At 40.6% G+C, this 23,490-nt stretch overlaps 1 protein-coding gene across 1 annotated transcript; it reads left to right on the top strand.

The window, feature by feature from the left end:
* The first annotated feature begins 147 nt into the window (after nucleotides 1–147).
* On the top strand, nucleotides 148–17,392 carry LOC114804697 (uncharacterized). The gene is made up of 4 exons (XM_029044097.2): nucleotides 148–13,050; nucleotides 13,121–13,185; nucleotides 15,103–15,418; nucleotides 16,843–17,392. Exons 1-4 carry the CDS (start codon nucleotides 13,003–13,005, stop codon nucleotides 17,200–17,202), a joined length of 789 nt encoding a protein of 262 aa, XP_028899930.1. The 5' UTR covers nucleotides 148–13,002; the 3' UTR covers nucleotides 17,203–17,392.
* Nucleotides 17,393–23,490: the final 6,098 nt, after the last annotated feature.

Here is a 23,490-nt window from a genome sequence, read left to right as displayed (position 1 = left end):
AGACTGCGTATAGCATGCAGCGCTCTCGCATACCTATACACTCTGAGTATACATATAGGTATGTAATCTCGTCTGTCGCGAGAGCGCGTATAGTATACATATATTATAAGAATACACGAGGAATATATCTGTTTTTTTTTTTTTTTTTTTTTTTTTACGAGGAGGAAGCATCGAAAGCCTGAACCCCAAGTCAGTGTGGAACTTTAATCCGAACTAAACCTCCTACCGTCTTGTACCGTTCCCCCCGGTACCACCGTCAAGTATTACGTCGGGAGGATGGTTGAGTTACACTCATACGTACGTGGTGGTCAAAATGCATTCAGTCACAAGTTGCATTTACTTGGCCCCACCTCTGTTGGTCTAATACCCCGCCTCGTACATTGTTCGTCGCCAACCCTTCCCGTCACGTCAATGTTAGTGTGTTCAAGTCGTAGTTGTTCGTTGTATTTAACAGCTCAATATATCTGTGTAAAATCTCATCTGTCGCGAGAACGGCTGAAAATGCTCACCCACAAAAGTGCCCAACGTGTTGTATGTGTTTGATTATGAGCAGGGATGGGCACCACCACAAAATGTAAAAATTAATAATAATTTATATTTAATATAAATTATAGTAAAATTGGGTAATATAATAATTTAAAAAAGTAAATTAGTGCTATTTTATAATGAAAAAATGGTTTTCATTTCATACGTAAAATATACAACTTCGTCCGCATCGACCTGCACAGTCAACTGCTGATTGCAGACTGATTTTATCGTCGTTTATTTATCGTATTGTCCCATCGTAGGTGCTCGTTTTACGTTCTTCGCTTGTGCGTGTTAGTGACAATCGGTGTGTGTACGTATACGATCACTTATGCTCTTTTAGCACCTACTAAGACTTTGCCCATGCCTGATTATGAGTGACAAACTATTGACTGAAATTCATATGCCAGTGCCAAATCGTCAAAATGTACTGAACCGAACATTGAAATGTGAGCGAGCATACGACAGAATAACTTTGGAGCAACAAGTATCAAGAAATGTTCAATTAATTCCATTATTTAATGAGCAGCAAAAGAGTGCCTATGATGAATTGATGAAGGCTGTCAATGATGGAAGCAGTGGACTATTTTTTCTTGATACGCCCAGCGGAACTAGGAAAACGTTACTGATATCGATTATTTTGGCAACAATAAGATCTCAAAATGGCATTGCGTTGGCTCTCGCATCTACTGGAATTGCTGCAACGCTACTAGAAGTTGGAAGAACGGCACATTCGGCACTGAAGCATCCGTTAAACATGCATATCAATGAAACACATGTTTGCAACGCAATCAGTTATGGCAAAATGTTGAAGAATTGTGAACTGATAGTATGAGATGAGTTCAATTCTCTAGGACCACTTGACAGAACAGTGAAAGTTCTGTGGAATAATAAACGTCACTTTGGTGGCGTAATGCTCCTGTTAGCAGGCGATTTTTCACTTCTGTTATTTCGAAATCAACAACGGCGGATGAATTGAACACATGTCTCAGGTCATCCGATTGTGGCGTGAAAACCACAACGGATTGACTATAAATATGCAATTGTACCTATATTCCTTAGTTGGCTTTCGACGCGAATAAACGTGCGAGCCCATCACGATTTTCTTGGTGAATTTTTTCCAGGCGAATTGGTGTTGCGATTTTTCCGTATTTTCTTTTGTGCGGTCATTTGTTTACGTGGAGTATAGGCACCGTTGCCTGCCGTGAGTAAGTAGTGCCGTGTTGTAGTTGTTACGGTCGCGTGTGATTTTGTGTGAGTGCACAATTTTGTGCATTCTCCGCATTTTTTGGGCGCGCGTGGTTACGGTTTTCCGTACGGACGTGCGTTTTTGTACAGTTTTGGTAGACTTGGTAAGTACAACATTGTTGTTATTAAAGTAGCGTGGGTATCTACACAGTTGTTGTTGGTGGACTGTCGCACAGTTTCAGTGGTTTACCGTGTTGTTGGTATTCCTGCTGGCTGGTCTATCAGTGAGTGCTGTGCGGGTTCAGTTGCACCTGTATCGGGTTTGCTCGGACAGTTTCGCCCAAAGGGTGCCAGCGACTGTCCAAGTGCTGAAGTAGCTGACTGGTGTGTAGATTGCGGTCGTAGAAGTGGAGCCCACGGTGCGATTTGGTGCAGTGCCACAGCGGTTGACTCGCGACCGTTACGGGGACAATGATCCATCCAGCGGTCTTTCTGAGTAATCCTTTCCAGGCCGTTGGCTGGAGTTTCGGGCTGTGCCCTCGTGAGAGCGCTTTAATCGACCGCCTGGGTAGTGACTGCTACAGAGCGGGTCTACATAGAGGTTAGCATATTCAGTGCGTTCAGTCGCACGCGCTTGGAGAGCGCTGTTCTCGGGTTTTACCTGAACTGCCTGCCTGAGGGTAGTCCGAAGGCAGAAATGCCTCCACCACGGAGGAGGAGGGTTAAGTCCTTCACCACCGTTGTTGGCGAAATCGGGGGACGGGAGCGGTAGTGGTAACGGAATAGGTGGCACCGCTGAAAAAGCGGTTGTTCACCCCACATGTTCGGTGAAGTCGGGCGAGGCGAAAAGCGGCACTGACGTAGCAGAAAATGGCGTCGCGAGTGGAAAGGGATCGGTGAAGAAGGGAGAGAATAAGGGAGTATGATGGGGGAGGTGCTATCAGCCATGTTGCTGCCATGAAGGCAGTGACAGCCGAAGGAAGCGCCTTGGTCTTCGGGTCGAAGAACTTCGAAGTCACGACTGCAAAGGGGCTGATGGAGCTTTCATCGAGGTACGAGGCACTCATGATGTCGGTAGTTACCGAGACCGGTAGTTACCGTGACCGGTAGTTACCGCGGTCAGGTCGACACGTTAAGGGCGGGTTGTGGGGGATCCTTCCCCCAACCGAAGGTGGCCCCTGATAGTAGCACCAAATCCTGAAAGTTTTAAGAATAGGAGAATTAAGTAGTGGACGCATGAGTTAACCCTGAAAAGGAGGACTGTCCGGCGATTGCGACGAAAGCTTCTACGCGCTTGACGGTCCAATTCTGATAGGCTGTCCCAGATTAGATATGAGTTTAGTTCTGCGATGATATGCTTGTAAAAATTAAAGAAGAATAATGGAGGAGTTTCGTGGGGGAGAATAGGGATGACCCCTGGGGTCAGGTCTATAGGATCTGCAGGGGTCGCAAGAGGGAGGATATCACCTCTCGCGTTGGCGACACTGTGTTATCAACTTGGAGAAAGTGTGCGAAGGTTCTGTTAGGAGCGTTCTTTCCTAGGGCAGAGGTTCAGGCACCTCAAGCACAAGAGGTACCTGTTCCTTCACTAGATGATACGATACGTCTTTGGTCTGGTTAGGTCAAAACGGCCCCCTGGTTTTGATGGTTTGAACGGAGAGATGTGTAAAAGCTTGTGGAAGTTCATTCCGGAATACTTGGAGGTCATTTATAATAAGTACGTGTGGGAGGGATATTTTCCACGTGAGTGAAAAAGTGTCGTCCCACTCCCGAAGTCCCCTGATAAGATCAGGAGTGATCCTCGTTCTTATCGGGGCATTAGCCTCTTTTCGGTGCTTTGAAAAGTGCTGGAGAGGGTTAGGGTGGAACGACTTCAGGAGCTAACGCGGGGTATGTGATCGGATAGTCAGTATGGGTTCAGGAAAGGACGCAGTGTGGAATATGCGTGAATGTATGTTCAGAGTGTGGTTAGGGAGAATGAAAGCAAATATGTCCCTGGCATATTTGTTGATTTCAAGGGGGCGTTTGACTTTCTAATGTGGGACCGAGTGATACAACGGTTAGAGGAACTTGGCTGGCCGGAGATTACTCTCTGGCGGAGTTATTTTTCGGACAGAAAGGCCTCTATCGTTAGAATGAATGGGAGTATGGAGATTGGAGTGGCTCGTGGCTGTCCGCAGGAACCCATGAACCCTCATGATGGACTCTCTGCTTGGACAGCTGTATGGTGGAAAACAGCTACGACGGCCTTTGGTCGCCGAAAGCTCCTCTCCGTGAAGCGTTGCATGATGCTGCCTGTATGTCGCACCGTTTCTTCGGATGCCTTCTTGACGTGGTCGTCATACAGCGTGCTGTGTCATTCAGGTTAAGAAGGGGTCTGAGTGTGAAAATTCGGAACGAGTTGATTTCCCATGATGATGTGGAGGGGGAGGGATATCTAGGGAGCAAAAGTCTTCTAGATGATAGGGTCAGGTGTAGGTGACAAGACCGTTGGACAACAGCTTCAATGGTCGGGTGACTTATGAGTACATCCGGGACGTTAGGTATGTAGAAGGAAACCCAGACTTCAGATTCTGTCTGATTCTGTCTTTCGGGGCACGTGCCTCTGAATGCATTTCTGCATATGAGACACCTTACAGGTAGGTCAGAGTGTATGTGTGGAGCGCGTGTTGAGGATGGGGTGCATGTTATAGCGGAATGCCGGATGTACTGAGGCATTAGGGACCTTGCTGTATAGGGATTAGTTGGACTGATAGAGGGTTAGATGTTATTGGTGTGATTTCCACTAGTCGGAATGCCGAACAGTTAGGGTCGTTTGAAAGGTTTCCGCGTGTGTTGTTTAGGCGGCGAAGGCAATTAGCTGAAAACCGGGGTTAGATTCTCGTATGAATGGGGTGTGAATTGGATGAGAGTATTGAGCTCAAACCCTGGTCACCAGTACAGAGCTGGATGGAAGCTCAACTGGTAGTAGTTTCGGCTACGAGGTCTGACCGGAGACTTAATTCTGGTAGCACGGAGCCCTTGGAGTTCGCTCCAACCTGCTCATGCGGACTGGCCCCTCGGGGAGTATCGTGGAGGTTGTTGTTAATACCCGAATGCGGGTAGAGTGATCTTGGTCGCTCAATGTGGAGTTGCATTGCAACCCGGTCCCGGACCCAAAATACGGCGAGGTATTAGATAGGCCTCGAACCCCACCAAGGTGGTTAATGTGTCCATTCCACACGACAATTGGTACCGAGTAATGCATTGCATTTTCGGGGCGCTGATCTTCGCATTGATTTGATCCGCTGTGCATTTGAGCACCGTGGAGTAAGGCCGTCATCGGCAGGTACCCACGTTAATCACACCAAACGTTGTACCTGCAACAGTATAGCACCGCAGAAGAACTGCTAAGAATTGGAAATGTCCAAATTCCGGTTGTACTTCCAATGGTTTGACATCAACGAAAGATGAATCCATCGCGAATGTTTATCCGAACATTGGTTAAAATTATCGTAACTACGATAGGTAGTAGTACGCCTTAAGTTGATACATTTTATTTCACTTAGCATTATATGTCTGCTAAAGTTTTTTCTCAATAAATAACAGAATTTCAAAACAACGATATGGAAAATTTCTTCACTGTAATTTCTTTTCGATTTTACTTCTGCGTGATAGTTGCCCTGGGTTTTGAAAACAGTCGTTTACTCGGCACTGAAGAGGCTACAATGTGTAAATATTAATAAGCCTATTTATACAACTCCGGAAACACAGTATTCATGTCAACCCAAATTCTATAGACTTCTGATTGGTAGGGGTAACAGCCGAGATACACTTTCTCTTCAACCTTCCGTCCCTGTAATTGTAGATAAATTTGACAGATTTCATTTCACCTTTTGGTGGACCAAATGTTTATTCTGGTTCCAAACATCAAACGAGTATTCTGTTTCACACTCATCCGAAGATTCCGTTGTATCAGCGCAAATTAATCGCGCTATGAAACAAAAAAAAAGTATTTCCTTTAGCCCTAGCATCTTTAAAATGAAGTAATTTGAATCTCTGATCAAACGCAGTAGCCTACGCCAGAATTATGTAAATTGTATAAATAAATCATAAAAGTAACCGCAGGCCAAGCGCACATTCCCTTAACGAATTCTCCGTATTTTACAAAAATCTAATTCCAATGTAATAAAGGTTATCCAAATAGAGGGTTTCGGGTTAATACCCGAAAAAATGTGAAGGTGTGAAGTAAAATTTTTATATAAAACATCGACATAAAACATCGCTGAAAGTGACATCGATACATCATCCCTACTGGCATGCCGCTGCATCATTTGCGTCTCAAAGTTGGATCTGTCTATACTTCGCAAACTTCATACGCCGTACTTTAACCCGACTGATTGTGACGCAGCCATCGAATAATGTGATATGTGAGTTGAAAAACCATATTATCTGTACATTTACGCACCGGAACTGAAAACAAAAATTGTTGTTTATCCAGCTGCGTTCCATTGAAAAAAAAAATAGAAAAATCGCAAATAAATATTTTCAACACAACCACTTTTCCACTTCCACTTTTTTCTTTTCAAAACCAATAATTTCGCGCAGGGCAACGTTTGCGTCTAGTAGAACAATAGACCACATATGTATGTATTGAGAATGTAAACAGCGTATTTAAATTTAAGGAAATCACTAATGAAGAATTGTATACATTTTGTAAAAATCAGATTTTGATAAAATACAGAAAGAATTGCTTAGAGATAACTGCTATAACCGCAGTCACTGAAGAAATATTTAATAACTCCTATGCAGCAAATATGCATATAACAAAAAAAGGGGAAGAATTTAGGCCAATTAACACACGCGAAACAATAGAAAAACTTTTAAAAACTGTATGTTTAAAATTAATAGTTTTAATTTTATTCCTAATATTTAAGTTTATTCCTAATTGTTATAATTCTTATCTAGCAATGCCTTATCTATGCTTACTTTGTTTTCTTTCTGTTCACATGACATACGACCTATGTACATCACCTGCAAATCACATCGCACACGACACACATCACCACACTCATCACACACATGCAACACACAACACAACCCATCAAACAAGACATCAACCAAACCATCACCAACGAACTGAACTTGCTAATATTCACCACCCAAGTTATTAAAAAGGAGCCATCCGATTGGGATTGGCTCCCTTTCGCTTTTACTCGTGAACCAGAAGGTTATGCAATTTGGTGCGCCTCCAATTTTATTGCGGTCTGATTGTCTTTTTCGACTCGAGTGTGTTCCGTGTGAGCAGTGTGCCCCCAATTAATACCAACAACATTGTTATTCCATCTCATTCTTGTGCGATTTGAATTGAAGTGAAATAAATTGTTAACTTTTGCATATTCTTGAAATCGTGTATTTACATTTACCTTTAGAATTTCCTTATTATTGCGGTCGTATTTAAATCCACGTAAGTATAATTACTCATCTGAGTAAACACTTTCTTTTATCATCCACTTCTGTTTGCTATGCTATTTGTTTACGCGAATGCAATGTTACCGTATTTCAAATTTACATTTACCTTTAGAATTTCCTTATTATTGCGGTCGTATTTAATTCCACGTAAGTATAATTACTCATCTGAGTAAACACTTTCTTTTATCATCCACTTCTGTTTGCTATGCTATTTGTTTACGCGTATGCAATGTTACGGTATTTCAAATTCCTACAAACTACTATACAAAGTGCAGGACATACATGCACTAATCCTTCTTTTTCTGATGTCAAGTTATACGGTCAAGCTGTCAAATAAACGTAAGATTCAATAGGAACTCTACCCGCTGTAAAATTAATTATTTAACATTTTTTGGTGCCTCCTGTGAAGACAAATATTTAAATTTTGTGTGTTAATACGGTTGAGTATTTTTCATGGCGGAACTCAACTGGCGTACATCTGCGGTAAATTCAATTAAGCGTATACACGCACGTTTTTCTGATGGCGTCATGGAAGATCTGGATGTTTTTCATCTTAAACAAGAACTCAGATCAGTTGAAGCACACTTCGGGCGATTCGAGGAGAATCACAATCATCTGATTGGAGGAGCTACGCCCACCGAGATGGGTTCACATGATGCGCTTTGGGAAGCAGTGGAGGAGCTTTACAAGGAAGTATGCAGTAAACTCAATCGGTTAATCTCATCGTCAAAGGTCGAATCAATGTCACCGATGGAGCGCGCGATTGCCCCATATCATCGCTGGATGGCCACTTGGTTGATCTTAAGTTAGATTCGTTAGCTATTCCGTCATTCGATGGAGACAAGTGGCTAGCGTTCAAAGATGCGTTTGAAACACTGGTTCATCACTCGGCATACCCGGAAGCATTTAAGTTGGGCAAACTTCGTCAGGCAGTCAATGTAGCCTCAGTTCCCTTAATTGGAGGAATCTACTAGGGTGGCTATCAAGAGGTGTGGAATGCTCTGAAGGAACGCTACGACAACAAAAAGCAGCTAGCGGAACTACACGTATCCCGTTTTCTTAACCTTAAGGCAGCTACCCTGGAGTCATCACAATCGTTGCTGTCAATTGTGGACGCGGTTCATGAGTCACTGCGTGCTCTGCGGGTGATGGATATTCCTATACATCACTGGGATACAATAGCTGTGCCAATCGTGGTGACTAAGCTTCCAGCTGTAACCAAACAGGATTGGTGTATGACATGCTCTCCTACAGACATACCACAGTTAGAAGATATATTGAAGTTTCTCGAAAGACATGCTCATAGCCTGTCTCCGGAACCATCGGCTGCGTTAATGGGGTGTCAGCAACAACGGCCAGTGAGGACGCATGTCGCGACTACAGACGCAGCGTTGTGTGCTTATTGCAGCTTACCACATGGAATCGCTAAGTGTCCTACAGTGTTCGCCCTCAATCTAGAGCAACGATTTGAGGCGATTAGGAGATTGCAGTTGTGTTACAACTGCCTACGTGCTGGTCATTCGCTAAGGCAGTGTTCCTCAGGTAATTGCCGAAATTGTGGTCGCAAGCACAACTCAATCTTATGCCGAGCTAAGGTCAATAATGCGTCAACGCTTTGATCTTCACTTACTTCACCAGTATCTGCTAACGTGCCTGCTGAGGTGCAGACAACCTCAACAGCATGACTAGCAGCACCCGTCAGGTCCCTCGTTGTCAATCCAAAGCCGATCACTCTTTTAGCAACAGCATTGTATATGCCATTGGAAACGCATCGGTGCAGCGAGTGGCCCGGGTCTTATGTGATCCAGGTTAGCTTCGTAACGGACCGACTAGCTAACTGTTTGCAACTATATCGACGAAAATGTAACGTAATGGTAGAAGGAGTAGGTTCTGCTAGTACTCAAGTTAACGGCAGCGTGACCTTCACTCTGAGATCAACAACAACTAATTTTGAGATGCGAATTGATGCCTTGGTTTTATCGTCCATTACTTCTCCGACTCCAGCAGTGAAGATTGACATGAAGCAATGGCCATTAGGCATATAACTTTTTACAATTTTTGCAAATACGAAAAACGACATACCATAGTCGAATAGAGAATAAAAGAGTATGAACCCCATTATTTTTATTTTGTGAAATTGCAAAAAAGTTTCCGCGCAAAACGAAATTACTTTTTTATCAGAACTGCTAAAAAATATAACAAAAAAAGTTTTGTACACTGTACACGTTTTTCTTCATAATAATAGATATTTTTTTAACTAATAATCTTCCTATTATTCCAAACGCCTTTTAATAGACCTAAGGGAAGTGCCCCACCCACCCCAAACTAATTTTTCTTCAGAAAATTCTGATTCAATATAATAATAACACAGCTGTGCGCGCGACAATGTCTTTACATCTGACGAGACGAGAGCGTAGTTAGAAATCCGTTTTTGGGCGGAACGTTTTTGAACTGAAATCACCTAAAAAAAGTGATATTCTTTACTTGTACAATATTTGCCACCACGTGGTAGTATGCCAAATTTTTCGTCAAAATTTGTTCTATGCCTAATGGCCATACTTGAAAGGCTTAGCTTTGGCGGACGACCAGTTTGGTACCCCTGGAACAATCGAGGAATCATTGCTCACACTCAACACGTTAGTAGAGAGAGAAGACCACCATTTAGAAGAACTGGTGAGTAAGTTTTGGCAAATGGAGGACATAACGGTTGTTGACGATTCGCAAGAGAACGAATGCGAGCAGATCTTCGAAACCACACATAGCCGTACCTCAGACTGCCGTTATATTGTACGGTTACCCCTGCAACGAAATGCAACGGAACTTGGTGACTCGTACAGTAAGGCAGTTTCATATATTGGAGCGTCGCATGGTTGCAGATCCAGTTCTTAGAGAAAACTACATTACATTCATGAAAGAGTATGCCGCACTTGGGCATATGGAATTGGTACAATCACCCTACGATCACACTAACTGCTACTATATTCCATATCATGCGGTCACAACGAAATTCCGCGTGGTGTTCAACGCTTCGGCACCTACCAGCACTGAAGTCTCACTGAACGACATTCAACTGGTTGGTCCAACGCTTCAGGATTCTCATAGTAGTATACTTTTACGTTTTCGACGCTATCGAGTGGCGATAAGTGCGGACATCCAGAAAATGTTCCGGCAAGTGTTGGTTGCACCTGAGCATCACGATTATCAACGAATCATCTGGCGAGAGTCTCCGGAAGACGACATCCAAGTGTACCGCTTAAAGACCTTCACATATGGGATTGCATACAGTCCTTACAATGCAGTTCGTACACTGCAACAATGTGATTGTGGCAATTCAACTGTGGTACCAAATACACAGCAAGCTGCATTTGCTCGAACGGCGATACTAACCTCGTTTTATGCTGATGACTTTCTAACAAGTTGCGAAAGCGCTACAGATGCAGTAGAACTAGCAGCGAACGTGGATGTCATTCTCTTTGCAGGGCAGTTTACCTTGAGAAAATGGAATTCGAACGATAGTCAGATGATGAAGTGCTTAGCTAATGAATCATCTCTTTCTAGTTACATCTTCCAGCGATTGTATTGTGTTGGTTAAAGAAGAATCCAACAACACTGAAACCTTTCATATGCAATCGAGTTCGTCGAATACAGGAGCTGACATCCCCCGCCCGCTGGCATCTCATCCGTTCTGCTCAAAACCCAGCTGATTGTGCCAGCAGAGGCATCACACCTGAAGAGCTATTAGTACACCCACTTTGGTGGTATGGCCCGGACGAGACACACATGATCTATTCTACTAACAACGATACTTTGCTCAGCAAGGACGAGTCAGAAGTTATAGTCGCTGAAACTCGTAACACTAATAAGATGATTGTACTCGTTTCACATCCATTGTATACACATCGTCCAAACGGACAGACTATTTTGTTAACTAAATGTTTCAGTACAATTACCCGCATCTTGGACACAATTGCCATTATTCTTCGTTAGTTACAGCGCCGACGACATCTTCGTCAACCGGTCATCGTTGCGCAGGAACTAGATGACGCACAGGAACGCAAGAGGAACATTTTGCAGATGAAATCTGACATTTGAAGTCTCGTTCAGGTTTGGTATCCTCCTCTCGAATATTGCCTCTAAATCCATTTCTAGACGAGAACCAGATCGTACGAGTCGGTGGACGAATTCATAAAGCCGAATTAGCACATGATCCACGATTCCCGATTATCATGCCAAAGGCAACGCCTTCCTTACCCGGGCAGAGGGTCAGAGCAGCACGGCCGTTCATTTCATCTGGTGTGTATTATTGTGGACCTTTCACACTACGTGCAGGAACGAAACGTTCGCGAACGCTCATCAAGACATACCTCGCCATATTCGTATGTATGGTCACCAAGGCTGTACACATTGAAGTTGTAGATGACCTGTCGGCACAGGCATTCCTAGTCGCTTTCACTCGTTTAATCAGCACACGCGGTCCTTGTCGTGATTTATACAGTGACATTGGGACAGCCTTTGTTGGAGCTAACCGTCTCTTGAAGGAAGATTTTGCAGCATGGCAGAGTGAGAATAATCAGCGGTCCTTAGACAATCAGACAAAACAGCTGATGGAATATTTAGTGGGGAATGTGCTGCTGTGCGAAATTCCAATCACTCTTGTGAAACCGCAATAAATTATATTATCGATGAAGAGAAGACAAGTGGAGCACATTATTTTTTAAGCGGGCTTTTGAAACAATCGATGGAGATATTGTACTCGTAATAAATAAGATGCATAATATTTGAGAAGTATAATGGAATTGATTCTATCCTAAATTGAAAATAGATACCAACGATTTAATGGGAGGATATGAGCTTGTAGTTGGATCGAGAAAGGAATACCGCAGCGTTCAATTCGTGGACCTATACTACTCATACTATATGCAAATGACATTGAAATGAAAATAAAAATTTTTGAAATAATTTCATAACTAATTTTTAAAATGCGGATGACACATTGTTATATGCAGAAGGAGAAGATGAAGATAAAGTCTGAATTGCTGAGGTAATTCCTGAACCGATTTTACTAATTTTCACCACCAAGCGACATAATAACCACTTCATTATATCTCACCGATTTATAAAGTATAAAATCCACCGTAATTTTGTAAACCCTATATATTGGAGCTAGGCGAAGTTAAAATGCGACACAGAATTACCGATATTTCCGGTAATATATTAGCCAAAACCTTTGGTGTTCACATGTTCGATATCTGGTGCCTTGAAAAGCTATAGTCCGATTTCGGCAAAACTTATATTTATATTTAATTTTGTTGTGGTGGAGTATAAAAATTAATTTTGTATGAAAAGTGCTGCAGCTCTTAGCTATATAATCATAGTAAATATTTCAGAGGCAAACAAAAAGTGAGAAGCCATTTCCCCAATAAAACTTTCAGCGATTCGTCAAGCGTTTTATGTATAGTATAATTAATGCATACATATGCATAAAATGCTTGACAGTGAAGTTGTTTTACTATTTGTACAGAACACATGGTGGGATAATTATAAAGGCATTAAAAAGATTACTGGACTGAAAATTGAAAAAAAAAATAATTCCGGCAAACATAACTATTAGCGGTTGCACCGAATTAGAAACAGTCAGTTAACATTTTGCTTAGTGCAGCACAACTTGAAACTAATTGAAAACTTATTTTCTGTTGTGTTCTATTCGAAATTTATTGTTCATATTTTTTCGGGATAAAAAACTTTTAACAAATTTAATATAGCAGTAGGAGGTGAATTTATGCAAAGTCAGCGTTTAGTCCAAAGTGAAAAACTCTTGTGATGTGAAAAACTTTGAAAATGAAGATGGAAAATAATTATATTACTTTACTGATTATATTCGCTTTTGTGAGTACCTACAACTTGTCTATGACACTTCTTTTGTAACATACAAATCTTGATTTCAATTTTACACTAGATAAATCCCGGCTTCTCAGCGAATTGGAATAAAATTACTAACGTTGGAGTGTGTGCAGATAAAAAGTAAGCTGTTAATAACAATTCAAGTTATATTGGCTTGTTAGCAATCGGACGTCTACCACAGACTCAGGCAATATAAATACAGTTGAACTTCTATGACTCGAAATCTTTCTAAATCGAAATATCGTTAACATGTAAAATCAACAAATACCGAATGGCTATAAAAGTATTTATCATGTTTATTATCATTCGAAAGAACATATATTTTTTAATTATAAATTTTGAATGTTGATCGCCGCTACGTCTCAGTTGGTCAGTGCTCGAGCATTTCGACTGGTAACTGGAGTATGATACGCGTGATGATTTGCTCCAGCTCAAAAGACTGATTCGAAACGGAATTGTCTGCACAGACTTTAGACTTTACATACATATCACCAGAGGTCTACAATCTAACGGTGTGATATCACACGATCTTAGTGGCCAATCGACCGGCTCAAAACGTGAATTATCTGCTAAAGGCCCTTGGAGACGATCAAATAATCAGTTCACAGTGAGTAATGTTCACTCGTGTTTTGCCGTCAAATAAACACGTTAAGCATCATTTTAAATTTGCTATGAGTCAGTTCGGTTGTCATGTAAAAATCAGATGGTGATATTTTTATTGGCATCTGCTGGAATTTTATTAAAAAAATAATTTTTAAAACTAAATCCCTAAAATAAATTCATATTGCTTCCTCATCTCATCTCGAATACTACTACTACTACGTTCAATATACCGCAATATGCAATTAATTTCGTCCGCGCATCCGTCCATGTTGAACGTCCGAAGGCAAATAAGCTTTTTTTCGTCAAGCATGAGTGGGGACGATCAAATTTGCGGCCGACACCAATACACTTACGAATTTGATGAGTTTATTTGATCGTCTCCAAGGCCCTTAACCGAAGTGTTGTTCGCGTTTTTCGGAACACGCTTGCTAGTTGAAATCCGTAGTGTGTACCAGTGGATCAATTACTCATGGGCAGTCACGAAACCAGACCGCATCTTCTTTGGATTGCGCTGAAACAACATTATATACAGGTTGTGTCTGCTGACAGTTCTCTTATACCAGAGACGGTACACACGGTTCTTCAAGATGCCTGTTTTCTCAGATATCTTATGGGCTTTTTCCACGTTATTCTCTATGGTAGCCGGTAGAGACCCCTGGTTTTAGTTCAACAACTTGTTGTGCCTGATAGTATCGATGGAAAGAGCTTAATCACTTTATACTAGTTTTGCACTTTTTTACAAAAAAATATTCATTGGCATTGAGATCTTATATTCGATATTTAGAGACTTATAAGTTGCAGTATTTGAGACACAATTTTATTCCGATAATTTAAATGGTGCACATGAGAAGTAAGAGTGGTTGTGAAAGGCTTTCACCCATTTTGCAACCGTAACATCAAGGTATCAAGAAAGTGTTAAGTTTCAAATTTCGTGTAAATTGGTCGAGTAGTTCTTGAGATATGGTTTCTGGCCCAAAAGTGGGTGACGCCAAGCCCATTTTAACCATTTGAAGTGACATAGAAAACATGTCTAATATCTTTCTAACGTTTTTATCCAATTGGACAATAGTTGGACCATTTAAAATATGCAACCTTCGGTATTTTATATATGAAAAAAGTAAAAATGAATCATGAACTAATTCAGAAATTAATTTTAAGTATCATCGCGAAGAAAAGGTAACGGTAAAGTACGGTTAATTGTGTAACACATGCTAAAGAATTATAAAAACGAATTATGAAAAGAGTTTCTTGACACTAACAAAATTGAACGATTCTTGTTTTTTGTTGTTCTTGGTTCGTTTATGCATTGCTTTTGCAGGTTTTTGTGTCAATTCAAAGAAGTAAAAAGTAATATCTTTTGCTGCTCAAAGTGAAAAAGTATATTTATTTTCAATGTGTAAACTATTTCTTGACTTACTTATTATTTCTCTACAGTGTAAAATTACTTTCGCTGATGAACTTGCTTTGTAATACGACACAAACCACATCGATACAAAGCCGTGATGCATGTTATGGTTGCTTCTTCCGTGCCGGCAATAGTCTTAATGGGCTTCAGCAACTTTCATCATTGAATGATTGTGTCCGTTTATATATAGCGAATTCCAGTTATGCAGTTTGTGCTGCTAATTTACAGGCTTCCATCGATGGAACTTTAAAAGAGACATTACCTGCTGAATTTTCTACTGGGCCTTGTTTTACGGGGTATTGTGAGTTTGTACGTTGCGTGAGGCATTTTAATACCCAAAGTCTGGTAAGTTTCTGCACAGCAACTGCTTGTTGTCCCCTAAGTCATGCGATTTGTCTACTTTATCCTATATTTTATAACCATATGTACAAATTAAGAACATATTGAAATCTCCATAGTTATTCATTCGAATAAAAAAGCGTTTTTTTAAGGGGTTACATGGGGTTTGTCGCGAAAAATATGGCCTATTTTCAATCATTTTTTTTTTCTTTGTAAAAATTATATTTTAATTCAAACTTAGATACATATTTAAAGAATAATTTCTGAAATTTTCAAAAAAATAAATTAAAACTCCTCCTTTCCGGTGACCCCCGCGTTGTCAGCATAACTCCTGCCAGGATCATCCAAAATTAAAAAAACAAAAATAAGTGTTTTAGGTAAGACCATAAACTCGTGCTTGAACGAAGGAAAGACAAAAAAAGTAAAAAATTGTAATTTTGGCAGACATTTAAAAAAAAAATAAAATTTCGGTCAAATTTACTTGACATTTTTTTTTTTAAATAGTTGTAAGTGAAAATAAAATCCTTCGTTCAAGCACGCGTAAATTGTATCTTGAACACCTGTGCAAAATTTCCGATCCGTTGAGTAGTTTTCGAGAAAATTTGACAACCGTCTTTGAAAACACGGTTCCGAGAAAAACGCGTTTAAAGTTTTGAGTAATATCTGACTTGGAGCCAAACTAATATTCTTATCGACTAGAAAATTTAGGATAATATTCTTGAGATGTTGTAGAAATTAATAAGCCAAAAAAACAAAAAATCGATTTTTTGAACCCACGAAACCCATGTAACCCCTTACATCTGTTTTGCTGTATGGCTGTGATACTATATATCTTCGTAGAATACTACGCATTTACCCGGCATATAATCTCCAATCAAGCAGTATGGAGCCTCACGCAACAAAAGTGCGTGTGGATTGGACACATCTTACACAAACCAGTAAACGACATAACAAAATATGCCGTTGACTGGAACGCGCCTAGACGGAGGCGTGTAGTCAGACCTGCTTGGGACGAAATAACCAGGTCACTTACCACTTGGTCTTTCCTCTTATTCTGCTTCAACCAGCGGGTACTGAATCGAACATAGAGTTCGATTTTTGTTCGTCGAGAGAGGACTTTACCTTTCAATTTCCTACTCAGTCCAAAGTAGCACATGTTGGCAAGTGTGATTCTGCGTTGGATTAAGGCTGGATAAGATATCCGAATGAGGTTAAATTGGCATATTTTTTAATAACAATGACCTGATGCTAAAAATACACAAAATCGACAGACATAGCTATTAATATTTCCACATCAACATTTGTTATTTCTTAAGGGGGTCATCCCACTGCCTGTATTTTAGGGATTTTTTAGAATTTATTTTCTACGATCAGTAAATAGATAGAGCTTTAAGTTTATAATCGTTTATTTTTTTATTTTATTTTATTAGATTTCAACTTGTTATATGGAAAACCTGGGCACGAGAGCATTAACAGACAACCTCGACCGTGTTTATTTCTATACGAACATCTCATCGTGCATATTAGCTAAAACGCGTTGCTCACAGTACAATCCTATATCGGGAGAGTTTCAAAACACATTTGGTACACCAGTCAATACAGCAGCAACAGTTTGGCTTGGCGGATCTTTGCCACTGAAGCAGTTAACGTCATTCAACGCACTTCATATATCGGAAACTGGTGATTTGCGTGTCATAACTTTTCCAGCAATCACTACAGCTGCAGCCGATCAGTTTTGCTCTCGTCGGCCCATATTGCAGCAGACTGGATATGGCGCATTTGTATGCTAAAATAAATACATAGAAAGGCATTTTATATTGTACATACGTATATATGTATGTAAATGAAAATATTTGATAAATTATAGTTGTTTAAAGACCACAAATTGTGTACTTTTTATTTCAAATGGTTGTTAGATATATGGCTATAAAATTACCATTGTTGTTTTTATCTTATATGTTTGAATAATGAATGAAAAACCCAATTATTCAGTGCTGCTTCTTTACCTAGGCTTTTAGGAGACCCCGGAATCTCCCCACTCAATCTCTCTGAACAACTATGTAGCCTTGATAAAGCAAATAAATTCAAAAAGTTTTATATGTCCAAACCGTGACAATTCCTTTCTTGTACAACGCCTTGAACAGTTTATTCTTATTTAATTTCTTCCAATTGCTTATGGCCTTTTCAGCGTTCGAAAGACGGCCCTTTAATGTTTTTCTTTATTTTTGGAAATAGAAAAAAAATCACACGCATCCATGTCTGTAAAAAAAGTATTTTGGACTCTCCAAACCCTTGAAATTACTTATTTATCAATTAAGTTTCTACATGTGGGACATGTAAGTTAAATAAGTTAAACAACACATGTTATTTTGAATTGTTTATTTTATTATAATTTGGTGAGCTACTGCTGCACCTTATAAGCTACAATTTATAACTAAAACTTAAATCTAAAGAAAATTATATCTAGAGCCTATGTTTAATATTAGCTACGTGACTTTGCATTGTTGCACTATTAATAGTATCAGGCGACCAATGCAGTGGCTGACGTGAGATAACGAATTTCCTTATCCTCTCAATATCTTCTGTTGCACTATTAATAGTATCAAGCGACCAACGCAGTGGCTAGCAAGAGATAGAATTTTGTTCACTCAAGGCACGCGTGAATTCTCCGTCTGTGGATGAACTACTTAAGTTAACTTGTATACTCTATATTTATTGGAATCTCATTGTAAGGCTGTACCTAAACTGGATAGTTCAACTACTTCATTGGAACCCATTGTAGACTTATCTTAAAATATTGTTCCACAAATAGCTCGAGACATTATTGCATTATCTTAGCGGAAATCTTTAAAGACTTTACTTTAATTAGTCAATACGATAAGATATTCTTTGATTGCAGTCATCTCCGCTTGAAAGCGCCAACCAACCAACAATAAGCCAACTCCCACTCGTTTTTATACTCTCGCAACAAAAGTTGCTAAAGAGAGTATTATAGTTTTGTTCACATAACGGTTGTTTGTAACACCTAAAACTAAAAGAGTTAGATATAGAATCATATATACCAAAGTGATCAGGATGACGAGTAGATTTGAAATCCGGATGTCTGTCCGTCCGTCCGTCTGTGCAAGCTGTAACTTGAGTAAAAATTAAGATATCTTGACGAAACTTGACACAAATATTCCTTGGCACCATAAGAAGGTTAAACCAAAAACACATAAAGTGCCATAACTACGCCATAAATGAAGTTATAAAAGTAAAATTTGAAATAAATGATCGCACTAGGAGGATTCATATTTGGATGCATTTTTTTTTTGGGAAGTGGGCGTGGCCCTGCCCACAAATCGGTTATTTGTATTTAACTCGCAAACCAATAAAGCTATATAAACCAAACTTTCTGCAGTCGGTTCTCTTACGTACCCCATACAAAGGTTAGGTTGAAAATTACTAAAAGTGGGTTAACTAACTAACGAAAAACGTCAGAAACACTAAATTTTGCAGAAGAAAAGCAGAAGGGAGCTGTACTCAGATTTTTTTACAAAATGGAAAATGGGTGTGGCATCGCCTACTTATGCGTCAAAAACCATATCTCAGGAATTACTCGACCGATTCGAATGAAATTCGGTTATTATATTTTCTTGACACCCTGATAACACGGATAAATGGGCTAAATAGGTTCACAACCACGACTACTTTCCTTATAACTCAATTTTGAATTCCATCTTATTCCTTCACTTTATAATGTAAACATAAGGAGAAAATGAAGATAGTGGAATAAAACTTTACACAAATAGTGCGTATCATCTCTGGCTTCGCTTGTGAAAAAATTGTCGAAAACGGACCATAACTTTTCAAGGCCCCAGATATCGAACATGTTGAACTCAGCGCCTAAGGATAAATTTTAACCGAAAATATGCGTAAATCTCTCAGATAATTTAATGTAATTCAGAGGAAATTGTTTTCTTCTAATAGTGTGTCTCTGTTCCAAAAATTATTAACATCGGGTCATAACATCCCCATATACCTCATTGTAGGTTTTTCAAAACTATCTTCTCCTAGCTCCCATATACCTAATTATAGGTTTTTCAAAAATACGGTGAGCTTTATTCCTCATATATGTATTGGTTAATATGTGAGCTATCTTAGGAAAATTAAGTGACCGTATAGTCTTGGATATAGTGTACCTTGCTGATGAAAATGAATGAAATCGGTTCAGGAATTACCTCAGCCCTCATATACTATATATGACGATTTTCGTTATTCTATTAAACTTTATGCCGAATTTATGGATTAATTTGTATGTTATCTTAATAAAATTTCTTCATTAAATTGCTAGAGTATAAAATGTTCGGACCCGAACTAAGCCTTTCGTTACTTGTTCTAGTCTGGATCCGTCCGTATTCTTCTCTGTATCTTGGTTCTCCTCTTCCCTAACTAATGGGAATTGATATTATTAGAGGTGACTAGTAGAGAAGATTCCCTCAGTTTATTCGCCGACTAGTTCTTCTTCTTCTTGACTGGCGTAGACACCGCTTACACGGTTATAGCCGAGTCCAAGAGAGCGCGCCACGTATCCCTCCTTCTGGCAGTTTGACGCCAATTGGTTATACCAAGCGAAGCCAGGTCCCTCTCCACCTGGTCCTTCCATCGGTGTGGAGGTCTCCCTCTTCCTCGGCTTCCACCAGCGGGTACTGCATCGAATACTTTCAGAGCTGGAGCACTTTCATCCATTCAAACAACATGACCTAGCCAGCGTAGCCGCTGTTTTTTTATTCGCTGGACTATGTCTATGTCGTCGAATAACACATACAGCTCATCGTTCCATCGTGTGCGGTATTCGCCGTTGTCAATGTTTAAGGGACCATAAATCTTCCACAAAACCTTTCTCTCGAAAACTCCTAGTGCCGTCCCATCAGATGTTGACATCGTCCACGCTTCTGCACCGTAAATAAGGACGGGAATGATGAGAGACTTGTAGAGTTTGGTTTTTGTTCGTCGAGAGAAGACTTTACTTTTCAATTGCCTACTTAGTCCATAGTAGCACCTGTTGGCAAGAGTGATTCTGCGTTGGATTTCCAGGCTGACATTGTTATTGCTGTTAATGCTGGTTCCCAGGTAGACGAAATTATCTACACCTTCAAAGTTATGACTGTCAACAGTGACGTGGGAGCCAAGAATACGCTGACTGTTTGTTTGATGACAGGAGATATTTCGTCTTGTCCTCGTTCACCACCAGACCCATACGCTTCGCTTCCTTATCCAGTCTGGAAAAAGCAGAACTAACGGCGCGGGTGTTGTTCCCAATGATATCGATATCATCGGCGTACGCCAGTAGCTGTACACTCTTGTAGAAGATTGTACCTTCTCTATTTAGTTCTGCTGCTCTTATAATTTTTTCCAGCATCAAGTTAAAGAAGTCGCACGATAGTGAGTCACCTTGTCTGAAACCTCGTCTGGTATCGAACGGCTCGGAGAGGTCCTTCCCGATCCTGACGGAGCTTTTGGTGTTGCTCAACGTCAGCTTACACAGCCGTATTAGTTTTGCGGGGATACCAAATTCAGACATCGCGGCATAAAGGCAACTCCTTTTCGTGCTGTCGAAAGCAGCTTTAAAATCGACAAAAAGGTGGTGTGTGTCGATCCTCTTTTCACGGGTCTTCTCCAAGATTTGACGCATGGTGAATATCTGGTCCATGGTGGAATTTTCAGGTCTAAAGCCACACTGATAAGGTCCAATCAGTTTGTTGACGGTGGGCTTAAGTCTTTCACACAGTACGCTCGATAGAACCTTATAGGCGATATTTAGGAGTCTTATCCCACGGTAATTGGCACAGTTTGTGGGGTCTCCCTTTTTAAGTATTTGGCAGAGCACACTAAGATTCCAATCGTCAGGCATGCTTTCTTCCGACCATATTCTGCAAAGAAGCTGATGCATGCACCTTATCAGCTCTTCGCCGCCGTATTTGAATAGCTCGGCCGGTAATCCATCGGCCCCCGATGCCTTATTGTTCTTCAAGCGGGTAATTGCTATTCGAATTTCTTCACGGTCGGGCAATGGAACATCTGCTCCATCGTCGTCGATTGGGGAATCGGGTTCGCCTTCTCCTGTTGTTGTACTTTCACTGCCATTCAGCAGGCTGGAGAAGTGTTCCCTCCACAAACTCAGTATACTCTGGTCATCAATAACTAGATCACCTCTGGGGGTCCTACAGGAGTGTGCTCCGGTATTGAAACCTTCAGTTAGTCGCTGGATCTTTTCGTAAAATTTTCGAGCATTACCTCTGTCGGCCAGCTTGTCCAGCTCTTCATACTCACGCATTTCTGCCTCTTTCTTTTTTTGTCTGCAAATGCGTCTCGCTTCCCTCTTCAGCGGCGAAGAGCTGATAAGGTGCTTGCATCAGCTTCTTTGCAGAATATGGTCGGAAGAAAGCATGACTGACGATTGGAATCTCAGTGTACTCTGCCCAATACACAAAAAGGGAGACCCCACAATTTGCGCCAATTACCGTGGGATAAGCCTCCTCAATATCGCGTATAAGGTTCTGTCGAGCGTATTGTGTGAAAGACTAAAGCCCACCGTCAACAAACTGATTGGACCTTATCAGTGTGGCTTTAGACCTGGAAAATCAACAACAGACCAGATATTCACCATGCGCCAAATTTTGGAGAAGACCCGTGAAAATAGGACACACACCATCTCTTTGTCGACTTTAAAGCTGCTTTAGACAGCACGAAAAGGAGTTGCCTTTATGCCGCGATGTCTGAATTTGGTATCCCCGCAAAACTAATATGGCTGTGTAAGCTGACGTTGAGCAACACCAAAAGCTCCGTCAGGATCGGGAAGGACCTCTCCGAGCCGTTCGATACCAGACGAGGTTTCAGACAAGGTGACTCACTATCGTGCGACTTCTTTAACTTGATGCTGGAAAAAATTATAAGAGCAGCAGAACTGAATAGAGAAGGTACAATCTTCAACAAGAGTGTACAGCTACTGGCGTACGCCGATGATATCGATATCATTGGAAACAACACCCGCGTTGTTAGTTCTGCTTTTTTCAGACTGGATAAGGAAGCGAAGCGTATGGGTCTGGTGGTGAACGAGGGCAAGACGAAATATCTCCTGTCGTCAAACAAACAGTCAGCGCATGCGCGTCTTGGCTCCCACGTCACTGTTGACAGTCATAACTTTGAGGTTGTAGATAGTTTCGTCTACCTGGGAACCAGCAATAACAATGTCAGCCTGGAAATCCAACGCAGAATCACTCTTGCCAACAGGTGCTACTATGGACTAAGTAGGAAATTGAAAAGTAAAGTCCTCTCTCGACGAACAAAAACCAAACTCTACAAGTCTCTCATCATTCCCGTCTACGCCAGTCAAGAAGAAGAAGATATGACAAATATGTGGGTCAAATTGTGTATTATATAATATTAAATAAATAAATTACGAGAGTATAAAATGTTCGGTCACAACCGAACTTAGCCTTCCTTACTTGTTTTTTATTAATTTCATTAAATATTGGTTGCATAAGACTAGAAAGAGTCCTTAGAAATATCCCTTTTGCAATAGCCACATAATCAGCGTAGGTCGCAACATATACTCCCCGCTTCTTATCTAATAGCATTTTATTAATTGTTAAGATCCAGAGAAGTGGTGATAACTTGCCACCTTGAGATGCACCGCTTTGGACAGAAGCTTCCAGCGTTCGCAGAAATATCTCTTCAATAAATTTCACCCGAGCTTCAGAGCGTCCAGATCTTTAAACGCGCTCACTAGGGCTGTAGGCTGGATGTCATTGAATCGCGTATTCTATTACCACCAGAAATATCTGCTATCACCGATTTCAGTGCTGACTCTGTAGATTTTCCTTCTTTTGTGAATAGTCTAAATTTGTGAAACAGAATTTGGTAACACTGACGGAAGCGGTTATAGAATTTTCAATGAGGTATCCGCAAACTCTCTAGAACGAATACAAATGGAAAATTATGTCATGCCATTCGCATGGAAAGTTTTTTTACAGGAGAGTGGCACAAGAATAAAAACCATAGAAATGCCCAATCAAAGACATTAAACACTTCAATAT

This window comes from Zeugodacus cucurbitae, chromosome X, assembly GCF_028554725.1.
Source record: "Zeugodacus cucurbitae isolate PBARC_wt_2022May chromosome X, idZeuCucr1.2, whole genome shotgun sequence".
In the NCBI taxonomy this organism is placed as follows: domain Eukaryota; kingdom Metazoa; phylum Arthropoda; class Insecta; order Diptera; family Tephritidae; genus Zeugodacus; species Zeugodacus cucurbitae.
This window is presented reverse-complemented; position numbering and strand designations above follow the sequence as displayed.

Bases quoted from the DNA above. Each gene is read 5' to 3' on its own strand.
- LOC114804697 (XM_029044097.2), top strand. From the start codon at position 13,003: ATGAAGATGGAAAATAATTATATTACTTTACTGATTATATTCGCTTTT. The intron at 13,051-13,120 runs GTGAGTACCTAC...ATTTTACACTAG, and splicing joins TACTGATTATATTCGCTTTT to ATAAATCCCGGCTTCTCAGC. The intron at 15,419-16,842 runs GTAAGTTTCTGC...TTATTTTATTAG, and splicing joins ATTTTAATACCCAAAGTCTG to ATTTCAACTTGTTATATGGA.